General features: G+C 37.7%; 2 protein-coding genes across 6 annotated transcripts in view; both read left to right on the forward strand.

The window, feature by feature from the left end:
- LOC136448267 (choline O-acetyltransferase-like) overlaps positions 1-22,966 on the forward strand; it is a 65,030-nt gene that overhangs the window by 23,528 nt on the left and 18,536 nt on the right. For all 5 annotated transcript variants that reach the window (XM_066447596.1, XM_066447598.1, XM_066447599.1 and 2 more), the window contains exons 2-3: positions 329-459; positions 20,733-20,801. The gene's annotated coding sequence lies outside the window, so the exon portion shown is untranslated. The remainder of the gene's footprint in view (positions 1-328; positions 460-20,732; positions 20,802-22,966) is intronic.
- LOC136448268 (vesicular acetylcholine transporter-like) lies at positions 6,785-16,996 on the forward strand. The gene is made up of 2 exons (XM_066447601.1): positions 6,785-6,961; positions 14,195-16,996. Exon 2 carries the CDS (start codon positions 14,327-14,329, stop codon positions 15,875-15,877), a length of 1,551 nt encoding a protein of 516 aa, XP_066303698.1. The 5' UTR covers positions 6,785-6,961; positions 14,195-14,326; the 3' UTR covers positions 15,878-16,996.

Here is a 22,966-nt window from a genome sequence, read left to right on the forward strand (position 1 = left end):
CAAATTAATAAAACGTTAAACCTCAAATAAAGATAAGATTATTACTAATATAAGACAAGTAAAATAGCAAATCAATAACCTATTGACCTGTTAACCATGTTAGTTGTAAGAAAGGTTAACTAGTATGCACTTCAATATATACAATCCGATGAATCACCAAATCGCCATAGGATAAATAAGATTATGTAGGTGACTAACTCACCATCTGGCCAAGTGACTCATTAAGAATGATTTTTAAAGCTGAAAAATACTTGACACAATAAAAAGCATCAAAACTATGTCCATGTGCCACACCCATGTCCTGATAGTCCTATTCGTGTCGCTGTAGGTCAGTCCCGCCCACGTGAACCCGCCCACGCGTTAGTCCTCTGATTTCATAAAAGAGGAAGGACAGGAGAGACCGTCGCTTTTGGACCTTCGCCGAAGGAAAGAAGAGAAAGCGAGAACCTGCTTTACAAGGTGAGTTTTCTTTCCTTTAATATCATCCTATATTGAAGATGTGTACGTATACAGCAATGGTATTAACTATTACCAATGATTGACTTATTATAAACCAGTTATTATGTCAATGTTAGGATAAGGTGATAACTATGTCAAGGCACTTGAAGACCGAACGGGAAATATGTGTACCCTTGCGGTTGGTATGTCTTTAGATTAAATGAAATTTATAATGTGTATCGAATTTGGCAAGACGTAGTTTGGGTGAATGTTAACATTCCAATTCTAAGAGTTAAAGCATTGCGCGGAACGCACTTTCAGAGTACATGTAGGTGTTAAGACAATTTGTTTCAACTTCTTTATACCTATGCATATGGTTTTGGACCGATGACAGGAGCAAATAAAGGTACATCATGTACATGTATCAATGCCTTGAATGACATGGTATAGAAATAGGTCGTTTAAACCCATATAAGTAAAAGACATGTTGTCTTGGTTCCTTGTTAAATGAGAAACTAAACCCCAAAACAATGTACGTAGACATAAGATTGCCATGGCGTAAAAATAGGTCGTTTGGACCCAGATAAGTAAAAGATATGTTGTCTTGGTTCCTAGTTAAATGAGAAACTAAACCACAAAACGATGTAGACATAAGATTGCCATGGTGTAGAAACAGGTCGTTTGGACCCAGATAAGTAATAGATATGTTGTCTTGGTTCCTTGTTAAATGAGAAACTAAACCCCAAAGCAATGAAGACATAAGATTGCCACATATGCATTGTAATGTATTTGTGCGTTTGAATTGTAATTGGTTGAAATAGTATATCTTTGGCTTTCCCATGCTTGATGTATTTACATGATCTTAGACACAAAGGATCTGCAAATGAAATATGCATTTACACAGGAAAGCTCAACAACGATACCAAAAAAGAGTCCCGGGAATCTCTAAGGCATTCGGCATTTCGGAAATTATTGCCTTTCAGTGTATTAAAGTCTTAGTATAGAAAACGCTGTAAGTAAAAAATAAATCCTCTTTAATTATGTAAATTGAGTCCTGATTTGCATAAACTGGATCTAACTGGTCTAAGCTATCATCATGCCTGATATCATGGAGATTGGTCCTTCCTTTCTTTACTAATCCTCTTTACGCGCGCTCTCATTTAAATGTACACATTTTGTAATCTCCGTTACCGTTAGAAGTAAGACGTTCCTGGCATTAAGATATGCCACATATAAGGTACCAAACTGCCGTTTTTAAAAGCTAGAAAAGTTGTAAGTCGTCATAAAAACTACAGTTTGACATCTTATATGTGGCAAATCCTAATGCCAGGAACGTCTTATTTCAATCGGTAACGGAGATTACAAAATGTGTACATTTAAATAAGAACGAGCGTTTAACCAATCTACACAAAAATACCCCTGCAGTTCAGTTGTCTCCGCAAGACCTACCCAATTACCAAATATCATCACGATCCATCAACAGCTTCTGAAGTAATGTTGAACCAAAAAACTTCAAAAAACACAAAAAGGAACACAGATGGACAGACACGCACACAGGCAGACACACCGACCACAACACCTCCAATTATCTTGGAGGTAAGAAAGCAACTACATTGCTACAAATTTCTAGTCTTAAGGAAATAATGTACATTTTGAAGGAATAGAATCATTAAAAAAAAAAATGTTAGAAATAAGTAGATACATCGTATTAGATAATCAAGCACATTGCTGATCAATAAAAATCAAAGAATCCAATATTTGATGTATCAATCTTAAAACAGTTCTTAACTTTATACTTTGATAAATAAACCACTCCAAAGAAACGTTGAAAAAAACTGTAGCAGTTTGTTTGAAAATACAATGCTAATGTTGAACGGTATGGAGTCAATGATTGTCGCTCCATTGCACGATAACACAGCTAGCGTTAAAACGTTCCATAAAAGTTTGTCACCGACACCACTGACCGAGTTGATCTGTAGAAATCCCAGACCGCAGTGCGCAAATTAGCCAGGTAGAAGGTAGATTTGAATATCAGCCGGTGTAGCAGGCCGTGTGTACTACTGGCAGAAATATACCCGGACACATTCTTGCCAGGGGAGTGTTTTGCCTGATACACCGGGCCTAATGCTAAACTTAAACTGGAGAAGCAAAAATGACGCATTCGGTATATTGTGTTTCATTATGATTACCATCAGACAGATAACAAACACTTTTGCGAATTTAAACATATCGGGGCGTTTTTCTAAGTACCATGGGTGTTTTCCTTTTTTCAAAGTTTTTCCTTCGAATTTTATTTTGTATATGCATCTGCCACAAAAAAAGAAATCAGTATCATCTACAATTCGTAACACCATAAAAGCATGTGTTTGTGTTTAACTGTTTACAAATAAGAATAGATTGCGTTTCAACCCAAAACTGACGTGTAGTTATCCTCTGCCACGTCCTATAATGAGCCCAATACAACTGGTATTATGTAATCTACATAAATATGCCCTTGGGCATATCAAACTAAATAGATTCGTGATAACGTCGTTAGCTTTGACAGCAAGCCTTCCCTAATTTACAATTTCCCGTAAAAAGATTCGTAAAAAGAAAAAAAATGGCTGCGCATTGTCTGTCTGTATGTTTCATATACGTAAGCGACACGTAATATTAAAAAGGGGATATTTTAAAGGTGCGTTTATTTGTGAAGTTTAACAATGTTCCTTCCCCCACACAATCCCAGTGTATTAAGATCCATCCCTCCCACCGTTCTTTGAATCACTCGGATATTCTCATTTCCGGAAGCAGGCGTAATTAATCTGACCGTTACCCCCAAATCCCAAGACTCCCTCACTTTAATATTCCTGCTACTCTCGGAGTCCACTTAATTAAATTAACATACCAAAAAGTAATCAATATCGGCCTGTGATTTATTCCGATGTGCTCAGACTGCCACACCGACTTTTAGAACTGGGAGGATAATTCGGATTTTATTTAGGGATATCTGTTCGCTACGTTTATGAATGTCATCTGTAAAAATGTTCCTAGCTTTCGATCTTTTGAAGCGGTTAGGGTGTAACGGATAGAGTGCATTGTGGATAAATCATCTAATCTGATATTTTCATCATGTGATGTAAATCAGTTTGATCACTATCATATTAGTACAGATATTATAGACTTAAAAGATAATCACCCAACATTTTCTATTGGAAAAGCACACAATTTGCAAAAATACCAGTAATAAAACATAGCACATGTACTGGCAAGTCTTTTTTATTATTTTTATTTAATGGTAATCTTACTTTTTACTACGTTCATACCAAAGATTATGTGAAGACATCGTATGATATTGAAAAGCAACTAAGATTCATAAGATTTAAGGCGGGATTCACCTCTTCTTCTGAAATCTTTGATAATTACTATTGGTAGGTCAAAATGAAACGAGATATTGATAAAAGTGAATTTTCTGTTAACTATAACAATACGGAAGAAATTTAAAAAAAACATCAAGCTTACAAAAGCTCTTTGTTTTAGCAATACTAGACGAGTAAAGGCGCAGAGACCATCTTTGGTAATTAGAATTAAAGCACGTAGCACACTGGAACGTTGTGTTATCAAATGTGACATAACTTAATTCACTTATACGAGCAAATGCAACGATGATCGGGAAAGCCAAACTTATTTTCGTTGTAATTCTATCCGTGAGGCCATCCGTTCATGCCAATCATAGCGTCTAACGGGAGCTTTCAGTTTTAATTGCGACTTTCCATTCAATAATAGATCAAATTTCCAATCTGGTGGCACCTGAGCCTTTTAAGTCATAAGTACCGCAAGTAGGGAGAGGTGACAGTAAAATATTTATCACGTTCGAGCAAGGCCAGCAAATTTGGCTCGAGCTAAGAGCTGTTATAATGGCGGGTTTCCCAGTGCACGGGGTTATGCAACCAGAAGATGTCACGTTTGTTGTAGGCCGTCGTCCTATTACGTAAAGTTTTTAAGCAGGCTCTGAAAGAACCGGGTGCTGACAAAGAATTAAGACAGCCTTATTTCCGTTAGGCCCCCATCCCACTAGACGGCGCTCTCACTGCGCTCTCGCTGCGACCTTAATCGAATTTGTCTAATCATTGATTTTATAATTGGAATAACATGCAAAATATCAAAGGATGAATGAAAATACAGCCAAACACACAAAGCATAAACAGATTCTTATTTCTATCTATGAAATTCGTTCCGCGCTCTTTTAAATTTGAGGTCGTCTAGAGAATGAAATGGGACTATAACAAGACTTACGGCTATACCAAGATCTGTTCACGATCATAGCACAACGATAGTACGACAAATATGACTAGGCTCTGACTTTACTAAAATGCTTAGAATCCTCTGTTATCTATTTGACATATTGTAACATAACGCCAGTCAAAATGATCCTGAATTTTGAAAAAAGAAAAAAAAATCATTTACCAAAGTGTTGAATGTACGGAAACAAGATGAAATTCTTTATTTTTCTTGTTTGGTTCCGTCAACCATGCGAATAACAAGCATGTGCCCATAAAGAGAGGGATGTCTTAATTTCATCAAGTGAAAAGCGGTCGTTTATCCCGTAGGTCACCCGCCCATCGCCCCATCCGTCCTCCGCACTAATGAAAATTTTACAATAGCCATTGATTTCCGGGAATGGAGTTGTTTGGGAACAGTGAAGGAGAGGACGTCCGGGACGTATCGGCAAACTCTTGTTACGTGGGGGGAGGGGGGATAATTCTAACCTTCATAAGACCTTTAACCAAATTTAACACCGTTAGCGTATTTCCGAAAATGGAGTTGTTTGGAAACACTGAATGAGAGGACGTCCGGAACTCTTGTTACATGATGGGGTGGGGGTCATTTGAATATATCAGCATTTCAACCTTCAGAGTACTTTTTCTTTTTGAATTACTACATTTTACACTGTTTGTTTCTCGTTTTTTTCTTTTTTTCTTCTCTCTGTGTTTTTTTGTTATGCTGTTTACTGTATTTTGAATGCCAGTTTGGTATTTTTCTTCATTATTTCTTGTCTTAACGTTCTTTGACGTTTTCACGCTGTTGTACACATTTTTGTATTTTGGGGCTTCTGGTTCTTGTTCATAACCTTCTTTCTCTTTGTGTCCTCTTTTCATCCTTCTAGCGAAAATACTTACATTTTTCTTTCACACGTTTCTTTCTCTTCTTCTGTTTCTTCTCAAACACTGTTACTGTGGGTTTTTTAAATGTCTTATCCCATTGTATTATTGTTGCTTCTTCTTTCAAATATTCCAATATTGATCAAAACACATCCTTCCGTTTAAGAACAAAATAAAAGTGGACAAAAAAAGGCAATAGTAATTATTTTTACACCATGAAAGTTTTAAAGAACGCCCACCTAAACGGAGCAGTATTTACGCTCCCCGTGGGGTGGAACCTGTTACATTAATGAAATATCAATATTGATGTGGTATCCATTACGTTTTGGACCGGAGGCATATTGGTCATGACGTAGTTATAGGAGACTCTTGAATGAGTTGGTCAGACGGAAGTGGTAATTCAGGAATAGCCAGAACATTGTTGGCATAACATTATGAAAAAAATGAATCCAACATTTTGAAGCAACATATGCTGTTTCTAAATGTAACAGTGATTATATTCTAATTAGGCGTACGTAATTTTACACGTCAAATAAATGGTGGTTAAAATAATATAAATAAGAGGTGCCGTTCATAAGTCTTAAAAATGTGAAGAAAAAGTGCACGGTACAGATATCAATGATCCAAATATAACAAACACATGATATTAGGCTATTCGACATTTTGGTGAAATGATCTATTTAGAATAGTAAAAGGTTTTAAAAAACGACGTTATATGGTGATTATTCCTTTTAGTCATTTTAGTCCTTATTGAAACTTCTACACATGATGCCATGTTGTACAATAGATATAACATACAAGTTTGTTGATAAGAAATGACTTCTTGCCACATTTACATGGCAGTTACAGATGGCGTCGTTTTATCTGGACTAGAAAATTTCCCTACAGAGAAATATTACATAAAATCATATGCTTAAGACGTAGACATTTCTTTATACATTTTGTGCATTACTAGTTTTCTTTAACATTATTCCCAACGTGTCCAATTAAAAAGATAAAATACCAATTTTCATTAGATGTCATTCTATCAACAACTCATTGTGCTTGAGAAATAATTTAATTGCCTTCTGAATATGGAATCATAAGTTTCAAACTACATAGACATAATATTTTCATTGGTGCGGTCTGCTAGATCTTTATTACACGATGGTAGTCATCCCCGTAAGCAATAATGGTATGTGCCATCTATGACGTCAGCAGCCTCATTGCTAGACAGCCCAGAAGATGACGAGTCTTGGTAGATTGGATATTGGGAGGAGGACTGGTTAACTGGTGTCTGTTGGACGCATATAGCATTTACAAAACTTGTGAGACATAGACCGAGCTTCGTGCAGTGTTATCTTGTTCCAACCCTCTTAAAGATCGCCCAGCTATATACACTTTAGGTATGTACATTTCCATTCGTTAATGTTGTAAATGTTTACTAATTTTATGTCAACGCATTTTATTGAATTCGTTGGGCGTGTTGAAGATATGCAATGCATTTTTCTAATATCGCGGAAAAAGCGCCTTTATATAAACCATTATGTAGAATGACATATCATGTATCCGAAAATTACTCTTATAAGCGGTAAAACATGGACATGATAGAATGCAAAGTCCTGTGCACTTGTTTTTAGGAATTTGGATGAAAGGGATACTAGATAATTGTTGTTGTCTTTATGTATTCAACTGTGTCATGTGTTTTTGAAAGTCTGTATATAGAGTAAGACTTGTCTTATCATAGCAGATGACACAAAAACAGAGTGAAACTTACCAAACTTTTTAGTATTCAATATCCATACATGAAGGTATTCTTAGAAAGCGTCGGGATATGCAGTATGGAAATATTCTTAGAAAGCGTCAGGATATGATAATAACGCTCAACGGGCGCCCATAATGTCAAAATGTAACAAGATTTTAGTAATTATACTGTAGGTTAATATGTAGAAAATTGCACCGCTTGGAAACCCCAATGAAAAATAAAGATATCCTTAAGCTTGTCACAATTTCCATGCACCTTACACGTATCAATCTTGCGACTTGCTACGTATCGCTGAGCGGTGGCGATACGCTTCAATACAATATCACAGATAGTGTCGGCACCGGAATTCAATTTCTGTTCTCTTAGGGCGTATGTTTATTTAGACACATGTAAGATTCCTCGGAGGGTATCACTGCCCTCTGCCATTTTCTCACTAATTCAAAGGTCGGTGCGAACCGTCTGGTTTTCGTCTTCCCAGATCCCAGTTAGCTGAAGGTAATTAGATTTGGATTGTGATGTCAAAAAAGCTCCACACGGTTAACAGATTGGAAAATATCATCGTCATATTTGCTTACTCTCTTGGGGGGGCTTTGGGAGTGTACCCGTAGGGAAAAGCACTATGGCATTTTAGACATATGTCTTGTTAAAGTAGCGTCAAAACGGGCTGGAAATACTGCCGGCATAAACATTAATGAAAACTATGTAGGTCGATCGGCTGTGAAATCTTCAGGTGGCTGAGTAGATTTGCTTGGCTGTAAGGTATAGTTAGTTTTATGCTTTAGTAAGATTCTAATACTGCGTATAGCTAATGCGAAAATGGCGTAATTTTTGGAGTGCGTTTTAGCCCCAAGAATTGTCAGCCCCTAGCAATTAAGCCTCTACCTGCGAAGAGAGGACTGTCGCCCCACCCAATGATAACAATTGAGGTGATTGTGTCGTTAGTGATCATTCTATGATTATAATTGTATATACTTTTTATGCTGGTATTTTTCATGACACTCAGATGTTATCATAATGGCCATCATCATTCAAGTGTGATGTATAGACTATAGTTAGGTAGTCCGACTTTTTACATCTGACAAAACGGAGGGCACCAACATTTTTGAAACGTTAAATTCACTTTGATACGATCGTATATAAGTGGAGATACTACAAATACAAAGTTACGTGAATGTCATATTGTCAATAATCAGTTATTGAAAAAACATAATACTACTAATCGTAGTCTGAAAGTTCTCTTCAATGTTTAAACCGTTAACTTATTGATAATCAGAAATATCACCGGAAAATATAATTCACCCGCACAGATTGATAATCATCTTTTAAACAGCATACATACTTTACATTGTTTAGTGCATGGAAATTTAATATAAGATATATTAGGAATGTATCACGCAGCTGCAAAGGGCTAGAAAAAGCCTGAATTATCCTAATAAAGTACTAAAATGATACTTTTAAACATTGAAACTGAACAACGGGAAGTTATGTTAAGTACAAACTGAAACGTGGGTGTGGCTATTTTAACATGCAATCACACAACGTGATTATGTTATTAGAATGCAAAATACCCATGATCAACGCAATAACCATTAGAACATTTTCTCACTTACACATATGGAAAAGGTATCTCTTATAGAATCCCGACAATACGATTATATTACGATTATACGATTATATAGTTTTATAACGCAAGATACATACATAAAATATAACATAAACATACAGCTTCCTGAGAAATATATGGCTTGCAGTATCCACGGGGTGAGGCAATATCAAGTACGAATATATCATTTTTATGGATAAAGTTATGAGAAACCCCAGCAGGATATCGCCCAAACACTACACAGTCTGGCTAGCAGGCATGTGGGAATACGGTTCCATTACCAAATACGCCCGGAGACGGACGTAAAGGATTACGGTTAATCCATTTGTCGAGACTTGAAACCCGACTAAGCCACGGAAAACGTCTCCTATATACATTTAGATACAAAGTTTATGGTCGTTGCAAGTGTAATCATAAGGTACAAACCGTGCTCAACGACCATGACCGTTTCATTTGATTTAGAATAGTTTTAGCACTAAGCCATGTTTGGACATCTTTTAAAATCATTTCTTCAAATGAAGTTGTTGAGAGATAGATGATGGTCGTTGTTAACGTTATCTATGATTGCCACATGCATTTTTTTGTTCTTGAGTCTTCCATTTTTCTCCTTCTTTCTGAGTAACTGCAGGCAACGGTAGATGGATATGGGACAACACTTGATGAATGGTGAAGTAGCTTCTCATGATTAATGTTACTACTCCAGCTACTGCCAGTCGGATGTGATGCTGCATATAAATACCTTCTTTACTCATAAACACCTACTTCATCAGATTGTTCTCACTGGTACAATCCCCGTGGAATGATATAAGTTTCCTGTCTCAAACGCTTGAACCGTGACCACACATTTCCTGCGAATATCCCGGCAAGATTGATGTTAATCCTACGTGAGGTCCTGACTTCAACAATAGGCTACAGGCAGTAACTGTTGTCAATCACAGGGGAACCAAAATACACTACGGCACTTATGAAGTAAAAACTGCCTGTAATTCGAAGAAGATCCTCAGGCAAACAACAAAAAAACTCATATCTTTACAAAAACCTCATTCCTTTGTTATAATTTTTCCATTTATCATCTACGATATTTACCGCAACTGATATATCTGATCATCTACACACGTAGACACGTCTATAGATGATATTTATGTCGTATTCTTAAATCTTGATATGCCCCCTTTGGCTGAGATTTAGTATTTCGCCTGCTGTTAGTGGGAAGAAATTACAATTCTGACGTTAGATCTTGCTGAGTTCTGATAAGATTCTCGTGCCTTGGTCGGCCATGCTCTAGGATTGAATCCATCGGGAAATCATGAGAAGGTTCAGTAAAGCAATAGATGTGCCTAACAATGAGGTAAATGATGAAGTACATTACTGAAATGCCTTGTAGTCTTGTAAGAAATGGGTTTCAAGAGCAATAATTGATACAGCCTTTCTTAAAGTTCTGTAAAGTATGCTAGAACAAGAATGCAAAACGTTGAGATAGATACGCCCAATATGAAAGGGTTATGAACTTATGATAGATTTCAAAAGGTATTTTTTTCTTCGTATGGCTACCCACACTGACATCATAGAATCTTAGGAACTGGCTTCCACTAAAAGACAGTGTAAGAATGAGGGTTTCAATTCTCACTTAGATATACTGTGATGTAACGTATTGCACACATTTTGCCTTGTAGCAGCTACTTATACCTTTAGCATGCAGTTAAAGCAAATCCCTGTTCATTATGATATCTTCTTTGTAGCGTTCACTTTTAGGATGCGATTGAATCCCTGTGCTTCATAATACAAAGAACTGACACTAATAGTGCGCATGTAGCTTTCAGTGTGAGAAAAGGCACCGATGTTTTGTATATCCATCTTTTCTTCTTCAAAGAACGTAACACGCAGTTTGAAAATACTCCCGTTGAAACAAGATGCAAAAGCCTTTGCAAAATCATAACTGAAGAGTATTGGGAAGGATTTCCAGTTATAAAGTGACATCCATCAACTACTCTTCCGGGTGCATACATCCATGAATCATGCTGCTTATACAAAGCTATCTTTGAAATATCTACTCGGAAAATGCATAGTCTGTATTACAATGAATTTCCTGTAATATCTCTACATGTAATATCTACTGATATCTTTAGATGGGGATAACTTGGATGCGCCGTCAAGCTCTGTAATATGCACTCACAAAACCATGATACACGTACCATCCATCATAGACCAAACATTCCTTTGAGACTTTTACATGGCTTCTAAGTACTTCTTGGATTTTGACAGGAAACTACGCGGAATACTTTACATAAGGTTGAGATATAGCGATAACATCAAAGCCTCGTATGGTAGGAGATCTTGCATACCCTTGACATGGTGGCGGTATAAATTCTTCACTACATTTTTATCTGTCGGGTTGACTTGAGTTCAAAGTTATTTCTTGAGGTTTGAAAGGGATGTCTTGCTTGAATTCTGGTGATACAAATACATGTATGAGGATCCTATAATTTTAGATAAACCCGGTTTATCTAGAAAGTATGGTAATGATCATCATACTTTCCTTTTATACTTAAAACCCAAAATAAATAAAATATTACTTCCTTTTTATTCAAATATCAAAGCCGCGGAATCGAGGACATTATTACAAAATCTTAAAGCTATAGATGACTTCTTCTCTAAAAAAGTTGCCTGCCATAAAGATGTTGTGTTTAATAGTACCCCATCTTCCGTATGTTCTAAATAATGACGGTACTTTAAAGTTAACGGGAAAGTTTCATGCAATAAAATTACCCAACATGAAATTGCTTGCCATTCGTTATCCTTGATAATAACTTTAAGGGTAAAGACGTCCCTTTATCCCAGTTGTATTGCAGACATAGGTTTGTTAATCAAGACGTCAGTCGGCTCCGAATCGTCTCTAATGTGATTTTCGGAGTTACGGCTGAACCTAAATAAGCAGAAAATGAAAATCACTATGGATGGATGACGCACAATGGCATGCCGCAAATAGGACAAATTGAGTAGTTTCCCAGAAAGTGATGGATCTTTTCGATACAAATTGAATGGAACGCGAGTTTGTGGAGGAGACACCAATATTTATGAATTATTTCATTACCGTCCTGTCGCTTTGGATCGAAAATGGTCATCAATTACTTATCTTGTTACATGATAACGGATATCTCTAAGAAGGAGAACGGAAAATTGCACTTTTTAAACGTCGGCAAAGAAAGATGCCGGTATTGGCAGTAGACATTGCTACGCATCAACAAGGTCCTTTTTTTAGCGGACGGTATCCGTTTGCTGAATATCTCAAATTACTAAATCTACAATCCTTGCAACAATGAAATGAAACAATGAAACAATGTCCTTAGACTTCATTGCTTGCTGTTAATGCATCCTATTCTTAAGCATCGCGTATTTGCCGTGAAGAGGTGCCAGAAGATTTACGACATCAATGAATGATACAAGTCAGGATTTACGACATTGTGTCGCAAACCAGACAGATTGGAGAAAGGATCATTAACCAGCTGTCAGGCAGAATAACGTCATCAAAGATTAAGGCGATATTTTTCTAATAATGTTGCCTTTTTGTAATTCCGACCACGCCTCTATGTAATGTATACGTCAACTAGATGTCCATGGTTGACGCTTGACAAATGGGTCCTGAAGTATTTACGAACAGTTGTTAACGTTTCTAGTGCAGTGTATGTGCGTTCTCTTCGTTTTTGTGTGTTACGTTTTGCCATTAATACACCCATATGAAAACAAAATGTAGACGTCCGTGTAAAAATACAACATTCTAGAAAAGAAATATTATGGAATTTCGTTTTTGAATCGGTACTTGTGCACAAAGTATACTTATAGATAGAACTCGAATAGTTTTTTTATTATTTATTTAACGTTAGATTTTATTTTCATGGACGAAAACTCTATATAAACCTGACAAAAACATCTTACATACTTTAGGCTTACTGAAACATTTGGATTGTAGATTCATGATCTTTTATCCTTCTGTATTCTAATGTCATGGATTTGGTCCATGTTTAACACCTTTGTATCAAACAAAGCACAACTATACACTGTAACATACATAAGCTAGCCAATTTCTATTTCAAACCCTAACGGAATTTTCTAACTGCCTTTTTCTTGTGTCTGTGTGACATTCACTCTAACCCCTGTATACGTGCCCTTGTTTCGGAAGTGATTGATTAGGGGAGCATGTGGGAACGCGCTCCGTACGATTAACAGGCCTTGCCTCATTACACTAATGGTGTCAGAACTCATTACCTTAAAATGGCTGAAAGTCGTAGCGACCGGAAATTTGAAGGGGAACCACAAATTGAAGACTGACATTGCGTCTCGTGATGTTTTTTCCTGGAATTAAATGCTTCTAAAGAGCCTGGCCACTTAGTGGGACATGACATTCGTTTTAACTTATCATTTCTTACGTCATGCTAGCGCTAAATGTGTTTATGTATATTAGAGTAATCTCCGTGAAGGATATTGTGATGTTCTTTCTGTTAGTTCGTTCTCAAACATACAAATGTTGCAAATTTTCTACCTGAAGACTTAAAATTCATTTGCCGTATCTTATTTTTAACTCTGGAATAATTGATTGATTATAACTTATGGTCATTAAACGCTACATTCTAGAAAATATGTAGTTCTGTGGGAATGCCCTTTTACGCTGGGATTAGATTAGCTTATAACGTCTATTCAAAACAATGTACAATATTGTAGCAAATGAAATGATGAAATGCACCATCCTCCGTCTAAATTATTACTGATATTTGTCTCTTCTGTGTTTCTGTTTAGTTTTGAAATGAAAGAATTCTAGATTAAAACTTCCCTCGAATGAATCATGCATTAGGATCCATGGCATCAGATGCTGAATTGCGATTGCCGGTTAAATGATGTAGGAACTATTTTTCTTCATCCTCATTGACACCGTTTAGTATTAGGCCATCCCTATTAATGCCAGGCCCGGAATACCCGAGGGAGGGGATACCGGCTAACATTGTAGTTAAAAATATTCATTAGTTTTCTGAGCAGAAACCGTCACAGGGAAGCACCAGACCGACTTCCTTTTCGGACGGACGCGCTGGCTAGAAGAGGAGTTACTCATCCAGGGATTTGTTTGGACCGGTGGCTTTTGTTGCTCATACACCAGTGGACACATTGCACGAGCTAATGACACACGGAACTTTGGATATGATACTGTATGTGATGTACTAATAATAAGGCAAGGATTTCACAAGACAACCCAAGTGACTCGTGTCTCTGTTTGCCCTCCAGCACTCCACTGAGACTGGAACCCAGAGAGAGGGAGAGAGAGAGTGACTGAAGAGAGGGCAAAGAAGACGTGGAAGCGCTGAAACAACCGACTCCATTTTCTACCTACCGGGACAACGCATCCGCAGCAACAACATGACCGTGTTGGGATTCGAAATACCCTCCCTACAAGGGCTTCGGGAGCGATTCACGGAAAGAATCCAAGACCCCAAGTCCCAACGGAAGCTGGTGCTGGTGATCGTGTGTATAGCTCTCCTCCTAGATAACATGTTGTACATGGTCATCGTGCCGATCATACCGGACTACCTTCACTCCATAGGTGCGTTCGAACCGATTCAAGAGAAGACGGCCTGGAACGGCACGGACAATAAGACGTATTGGAACACCACGACAGTGGGGTACGAAAACGAGGACATTAACATTGGGTTTCTGTTTGCATCCAAGGCTATAGTCCAACTAATTGTCAACCCCCTTTCCGGAACACTAATTGATAGGACAGGATACGAGAAGCCAATGGTGATAGGCATCTCTGTAATGTTCATCTCGACAGCTGTCTTTGCTTTCGGCAGCAGCTACACCGTTCTTTTCATCGCTCGTAGTCTCCAAGGTGTCGGATCCGCCTTCGCCGATTCAGCGGGCTTGGCCATGATCGCAGATCGCTTCACAGAAGAAGGCGAACGGAGCAAAGCACTGGGAATAGCACTAGCGTTCATATCCTTCGGCTGTCTAGTAGCGCCCCCTTTCGGCGGGATTTTGTACCAGTACGCGGGGAAGCGAGTTCCTTTCCTGACTCTCTCCTTTATCTGTCTCGTGGATGGCATTCTCCTCCTCTTTGTTACTCGTCCGGACAGAGAATCGGGCAAAGATAACAGTCTAGTCGGCTCCCCGATGTGGAAACTTCTCATCGACCCTTACATCGCAATCGCAGGTGGAGCCCTGGTCATGTGCAACGTGTCTCTGGCCTTCCTCGAGCCGACCATCGCCATATGGATGAAGGAAACCATGCACTCAACCGAGTGGGAAATGGGCATTGTCTGGTTACCCTGCTTCATCCCGTACATCGTCGGCGTGTGCCTGACCGTCTGGTTAGCAGGGAAGTACTGGCACTACCAGTGGCTGCTGGCTCTGATCGGGTTGGTCGTGCAAGGCCTCAGCACCTTCATCGTACCAGAAGCCACCAGCTTCGCGGTCCTCATCCTCCCGATGGCCGGCATCTGCTTCGGAGAGGCCCTGGTCAGCACCGCCATGCTGCCAACCCTCGCCTACATTGTCGACATCCGCCACACGTCCGTGTATGGTTCCATCTACGCCATCGCGGACATTTCCTACTCCGTAGCCTACGCGATGGGGCCGATGCTCGCCGGCAAGATCATGCACGACCTCGGCTTCCTTCAGCTCAACATCGGCATCGGGCTCGTCAACATCCTGTACGCACCTGTTCTTCTCTTCCTGAAGAACATCTACACCATCAAACCGGACTTCCAAGAACACAGCGTGCTGCTGGACGATCCACCGGTGACGGGATCGTACAAAACGTACCTCCAACAGGCCAACGAGGGGAAAGAGCCCATGGAGATTCCACCAGAAGCACAGAACCACGTGGAGCCCCCACCACCGGTTGAAGACGAGAGGATCAAGAAGCTCCAAGGCAGCTTCGCGCAAGACTCGTGGGACGACGAATACTAACATTAGCTTTGACTCTACCATTCTGATATACATTATCCTCATAATCAATGTGTCTAAATCACTTAGTAAAATCACTTAAGCCCTCAGATGGTTGCTTCTGTATAAGGCAATTGCAGAAATAACGTTACCGCAAAAAAAAACTTTAATCCAGACAACCCACATCTAAAGATTACCTCAAATCTCAACTTATTTTCCTACAGATTAGTAAATGTAGGAGGCACTTACACCATTCCCTATCAACGTCTAAACTAAAACCATAGACCCAGCACCAAATGCACAAATGGGTGTAGTGCAATGCCAACAATTTACATATTCTAACTTGGTACGCATTGAACAATTGGGTTAATCTTTAGAGTTAAAAGTTAAACATAAGTAGAACGTACTTCATGTTTCTTTTATGGCACGATCGGATATCATCTCCTTAGCTGGTAGTTAGGTATATATAAATATAATGATTGTAAGATAAAGAATCTGTTATCATTCATTCCAGAATGTTCTATGATGAATAAGAAACAAACAACGTTTTAAACATCTTTAGGTGTTGTTTATCACATTGTAAAATGTTGGTCAGGTGTTTTGTAATAGACGTCTTTCCATATAGATTGGCCTAATCATTAATCCTTTTCTAAACATGACGAAGAAACAATGAATCGATAGTTTTAAAATGTATAGGCACGTAGAAATGGTGGTTATATATGGTTTTATCGTTTTAACATAGAAGTAAGTTAATCAAGAATCATACCAATAGCATCAGCGATATAAAGACTTGCTTTGCAATCTCAACCTGGGTATTGGATGTAAGATTAAAGTCGGTATAACATGTACAATTTTTGTCTAAAAGATTGTCAAAATTACTTAAAGAAAATCAAAGTCTTTAGTTTGATTTTGTTGCATAAAGAATTACTTCCACTTCCTAACGATGCCAAGCTAAATAATCTAGACGTGTATGTTATGGACGTGAAGTTGTGATAAAAAAAATAATATATATATGGTGTGTTTTGTTAGTGACCTAATTGAATAACTCTTATAAATATAATATTGTATGACGTGGCAAGGCTGCTTGTTTGTAAATTATGCACAGCTGATTTTGATGTATCATTAAAGCTTAACTTATTCCTACTTTGCTTCTATTTGTCCTTTGTATGATATGATGATTATAAGATAAGCATTATAAATGGTATGTGCCTTCTGAGATGGACTACATACATGTAGTATAATTTTGCTTGTCGCAATATGAATCCAAAGAACCTACCACTGTAAATGCATTCAAGTTCGTGTGGTTGTAATTTCGCAGTAGGGAGAAAATTGAGTGTTCGCGGTCGTTTTAACTTCGCGTTTGAGACCGAAAGTAGACAAGGGGGTAGGAGGGCAAAATAAAATAAACATAAAACCACCGCAAACATTACTGCATTTTAAGTATACTGCTTCTAGTTCATGTGTGGCATCCGGCATCGGTTCGATTTCTTGATATGATAGGGCACAGACCAATCTAAAGATAAAATATCTCTCTATAAAGTTGAACTTCTGTCCAGCTCTAGCATGGTGCATCTTTACTCTAGATAGCAATATGTTTAGAACAGGCATTTAGAAGTTATCAAACTGCAGATATAGGCGTCATTGACGCATGGCTACGGGAACAACAGATATCTGGAGTAAGAGATGAATAGAGATCTTTAATATCTCGTATCGATAGATTCCTGTTTATTTGTAATATAGGAGAAACCTTGAGACATAACACTAAGCGAATTCAATATTCTGAAGTACTTTAAAACAATTTGAAAAATGACAGATGAAATACAAAGTACAATAGATACTGCAACATGTGATAAAATTGCCATAAGGTATTGAACAATCCTAGTACTTCTGCTACATTTTTGCATTATTTTCTACTCCCTACTTTTTCATTCCTTCCAAGCTCTATGTAAACAAAATGATAAGGGTATCAACCGTCATTGAAAAAGATACCTCGAAATATATTTCTTTAAAATGAAGACATATTCAACTTCCAACACCATCTTTTACTGCTGTTTGCATATATAATATAAGGAAAGTGATTGACATTATGGATGAGTCTTCAAAGTTTTACCATGTTCACCGACAGCTACATTTATATACGCCGGTTTCATGCTTACGAATTTAGAGTAGCGCGCGATGAAATCTTTAAAAGTTAGATGATCCGTAGAAGGTACGGAAATAGCATTGGCGATACGTTTTCGATTGTCGATATTTCTGAAAGGTTTTCGTGACCAAGCAAAGCTACAGGGGTCAGAATGTCTGATTGTCGGTAGCCTGTGTGATGACCAGGGCCTAGATTAGATGTAAAACACCAGAAATATGTCATTATCAGACGTAGAAGAATGGTTTTGAAAAGAATTTATATGTTTACATTACTACTTTAACAGTTGCTGCGATTGGTACAATCGTTAATCTAAATCTACTCTTTCTTTGGTATATTTACGTTAAGTACAGCAGCTAGAAGCATTCGATTATCAATAATGATGTATACATTTGAATGCTAACTCTATAGTTTAATAGAGTTCCAGAAGGTTTTGTACAGTGATTTGTAGGATAAACCAGTACACCTGTTATGCTTTTTCATAATTTTATAAAAAATGCACTGCGTGATACCCAGACACATTTCACGCATTTATTTGAGCATTAAGGCTACACAAGATTGAAAGCTCGTCTTGCATAAGCACACCTTATCAGTACCGTACTTAACGACATACTTATGGACTAGCACAAACTCCTTCAGCCTTTAGGTATATGTCTCCCGGAGGAGTGCCTGACTTCAATGCAAACGACATTAAGTACCTTTCATCATCTCTCTTGACAGTCTAATCAAAGGGGGCAAGTCAAGTCCATTGATTAAAAGCGACCCGAATACCGTTAATCATGGCTATGCTTGCACAGTGAGCAGCTCATTATTATACGATATTTCCCAAGGGAGACATCCCTAGCAGCGGTCGCCATGGCAACGTCATGATGTCTTAAGCATCGTGGCTCTTATGATCCTCGACATTTCCGGAATGACGGTTCGACCTTTTCGTATGAAATACCGTTTTTAATCCCACGCTTGTCTTCAATAACATATTGGTCTTTTGGAAAACAATTGCCGAATGCGTATAATGCTTGATTGAATCGCTCTGAACCATAACTCATGATGTCAATATCATGAGTAGAAGTTAAAGTTGATAGGGTTAAAAGAGACCAACTGACTCTGAATCTGACTTCTTAGAAATATGAAATCATGGATACTCAGAAAGCCTGTTTCACCGGTACTGGCGCAAACAGTGTTTAATTGACGACATGGTGAAAATAATAACAACGATAAACAGGAAAAATGTAATATTTCTCAACTGTATGCTATTTATAATACATGACAAAATTGGGTGGCATTCCCTTTTAACTTTCGTATGATATTTTTGAAGTTGTCTTCACTTAAAAAAGAAAGAAGTGTCGATGATAGACCTATACCTGTATTTAAAAACACACGACTATATCATGCATGCATTCAAAGCTGTTGTAATTTTCAGATATATTGCTTCTTCAGTTATAGTCTATATATCCGTTTCCATCAGACGGCGATCGTGGAGTGACCGTACAACGACCAAAATTGGAGTGTGAACCTTGATTTCAGTGGTTGGAGTACGATGCAAGATGTAAAAGTATGATTTAAAAGGCAACAAACAAACAAAGTTAAGTAAAAACATAAAAGAAAAACAATTCATCTACGCAATTCACTGAGTGCTCTGTCAAATTACAGGGCGATCTCAGTCTCAAGCGGAAAGAGGGCAGGGAGGGATGAATAAGCTAATCTTTTTTTCCTGGCAAGTACACAATCTATGCACCATACCTGTCAAACTAGAAAGATTGATGTCAATGTATTTTCGCCCAAGGGGAATACACGACTTGTTATTATTACCTTCATGTTGAATTACAATAATAATAAAAAAATCCTGATTTTCGATATCCACTCTTGGCTATCGAATCTCACTACCTCAGACCACAGGTGTCCTTGCAATGAATTCCATTTACAGTGATAAAACATTAATACAGTTGCATTATTAAAACTATGCGAAAATTGTTTTCAAACTTTCTAATGAATAAATAGTTTTGAAATGAACGATTTTACCAGCACCAGTACTTCTTAGAGTACACCAATGGTATATAGACAGCTGTAGATATTTTCAGAAATCCGCAAAAAATTGACATATGATTACCTGTATGTTTATCTAAATCATACGTATTACTTCAGTTGCATTTCGCTGTGAAGTAACCTTACATATAGTAATGATAATCTTCAATCAGATCTAACGGTTGTAAAGACCGTAGCCAACTGGCAAAAGGAGTTTCTATTGCAACAAAACGTATTTTGCCAGTTGGATACGGTCTTTGCAACCGTTAGATCTGCTTGGAGATTATACTAATGCCACTTTTTAATGTAAAAAGTTTATAGAGAGAATGATTTATGATGTATCAAGTTGCTAATTAAGGTTATGGCTTGGAAAAATTATCAAAGGGTGAACACCCTCCAGTTAACTTATTCACTGACGCTGTGAGCTAATAGATTGTGATGTTAGTAGTTGGCCGTCACAAATGCACAGACACGCCCAATCAAAGGCCGATATAGGGGTATGACGCATGTGCGTGCGTAATCAGATCATATGCATGCCATTTACCTATTGCTCGCAACTTTGTTATATGCACACTCACAATGTATTCGCGGTTACTTTATAACGAACAGTGTGTAGGTGTCAGTCTCCAAACCTTTTGAATAGATATTTTTCACCATTCTATGAAGTATTCGATGTTTTAACTGGATATAACACATTACTTGCCTTTTCTACTGCAGGACGAAGACAAGCTGCAACTTCAAACTCGAAAACATTTCATTCATCGTCGAAGATTCTTCATGAAGGGAGTGAGTACAACTTTGCAATTTATAACAGTATTAAATACGTTCTTGTTTTTAATGTTGACTAGAATAATTTTGTAGCAGTATCGCTGCTGTGATTTTTTGGTTGTTTGTTTTCTTGGTCAAATACAAAAACAAGTACTAATTACCATCGTATCTGTAGGTTATACTATTTAGGGAGTAAATAGTTCCTAACATATAAACCTCGTCTAATCATTGCTAATAAATACTACCAGTAGCGGTATTGGTTAAATACATGTGTGCTGGATACATCTGAATAGTGAGTTTCCTGCAGATACAGAGTTACATGACGAAACACTGATGTGTCAAAATATATTATCAATACACATAGAATTACCGTTCCCGTTTCATGTTGTAGCTATTCTTTGTGTCAGGTTTGCAAACAATGTCATTTCCCATTGGTCCAGCAATGGCACCCATATCCAATGTAATGTGGGTTCTTTCAGTAATGTTAGTTTGATTTTAGTCTTAAAAATTATGTTGATGTGAAGGGTTCATTATTGAGTGTGAGGTTTTCTTGATTTTCTGGAATGTTAGCTACTCTATATCCTTGTAAAAATAATAGGTTAGATACAAATAGCAGCTTCATAATCAGTAGCTTTGTATCATTTCTGTTATTAGCTGGCAAACACATGTATTTGCAAATGTGGCTAAGTCTACCATTCCCATAGACGTAGTAAAAACCGACAATGTTTTATCATGTTTTGCGTCCTTCCTGAAAGTTGCAATAAAAAGTATGACTTTTGCGTTTTATTTTCATTTGGGAAAAAGAGAAAAAGGACATCGCAGTGAGCACTCCCGTTTGAGCCTTTTTCATGAAACTACATATTTCGCTCGTGGTATGTTCAAAATGGAATGGCAATCTCGGTATGTGTGGGCGTGGTGATGTTGATATATCGTCGCCCATCCTTCAATGCTTTCTGTTCTGCGTTATGCCTCATTATGGTCACTCCACAAAATGGGTTTATATGTGCATTAATACTTGACCCCCAAATTATCAAATTGTGTACCAACACATTTGTTTCACCGTTGACCTTACATATAGTACTAAGATCGGTCCTTTAATGCATTCGTCTTTCAGAGTTTGCGTAAAGCACAAAGCCCATTTGTGAATGAAATACTGTAGGAAAGGTAATTAAATTAGAGGAGGCCGTATGGGTGCGTCATGAGGCTGCTGTCAAGGGAAAACTGGACCAGACCGGTTGAGCTACAGGCACAAAACCAGTTTCGATGAGGTAAATGGGTTATAAAGGTTACGTCTAGAACCACGCCGGTGACTTTGCTTCTTTGGCCAACTGGCTACGTCATATCATAGAGGGAATCTAACGGAACACTGTTGAGGACTTCAAATAGATGGTCATAGCTTTTGCAGTACAGGTAAGATTTTGTGATACTCTAAAGGATATTCAGGACGAGTTTAGAAACAATCGCACAGGAGAGGTTGCTTGTTTCTTGGTGTTTGTGCCTTTGTGATGTTATTGGTACTGGGTGGTAGCACTGTTTTATACTGATCAAAGGACTGAAATTTCTTTACTTCTTACATTACTGCTGTCCGTTTCAAAGGTAAGATAGACTAGAATTGTATCGAAAGACTAACTATTAAGTAAATGGGTCTTGGTATTCCTTGAATTCCAAAGATACGTAAAGTAGTTTAAGTACATTGGGACATCTACCCCGCAATTGATCAATACCATTTTTTTTTTACTTTGGCGTTTCAGGCATACCAAATGAGTGGGAATTTTTTATTATCTTTATTTGTAACTTTATGCGCAAAGGTTATGAGCAACAGAATACACTGGTACAACAATATGAAAAAGTAAAGGTAAAAATATTTTCATGTACATATAGTCTATATAGATGTTTCTATGCCCAAAAAGAAACACAAAGGTCTTTCATACAAAATTTAAAAGGCCGCATTGGCTACTTCGGCGTTTTCATATCATTAGACAAAGCGGTATTCAAATTTTTATAGAACTGGTACTTAACACTCCTTGAAGAAACAGATAAAATGGTGTTTTCTTAAGGACTTTAGACGTGTTCTTGCTTTACCTTAATACCTTTAACATAATACCTTTCTGAAAGGCCGCATTGTCCATATAAGCATTTTTATATATCATTGGACAAAGCGGTATTGAAATTGCCATAGATTC

Source organism: Branchiostoma lanceolatum, chromosome 14 (genome assembly GCF_035083965.1).
Source record: "Branchiostoma lanceolatum isolate klBraLanc5 chromosome 14, klBraLanc5.hap2, whole genome shotgun sequence".
Taxonomy (NCBI): Eukaryota; Metazoa; Chordata; class Leptocardii; order Amphioxiformes; family Branchiostomatidae; genus Branchiostoma; species Branchiostoma lanceolatum.

Coding starts and splice junctions, on each gene's coding strand:
- LOC136448268 (XM_066447601.1), top strand. CDS start 14,327: ATGACCGTGTTGGGATTCGAAATACCCTCCCTACAAGGGCTTCGGGAG.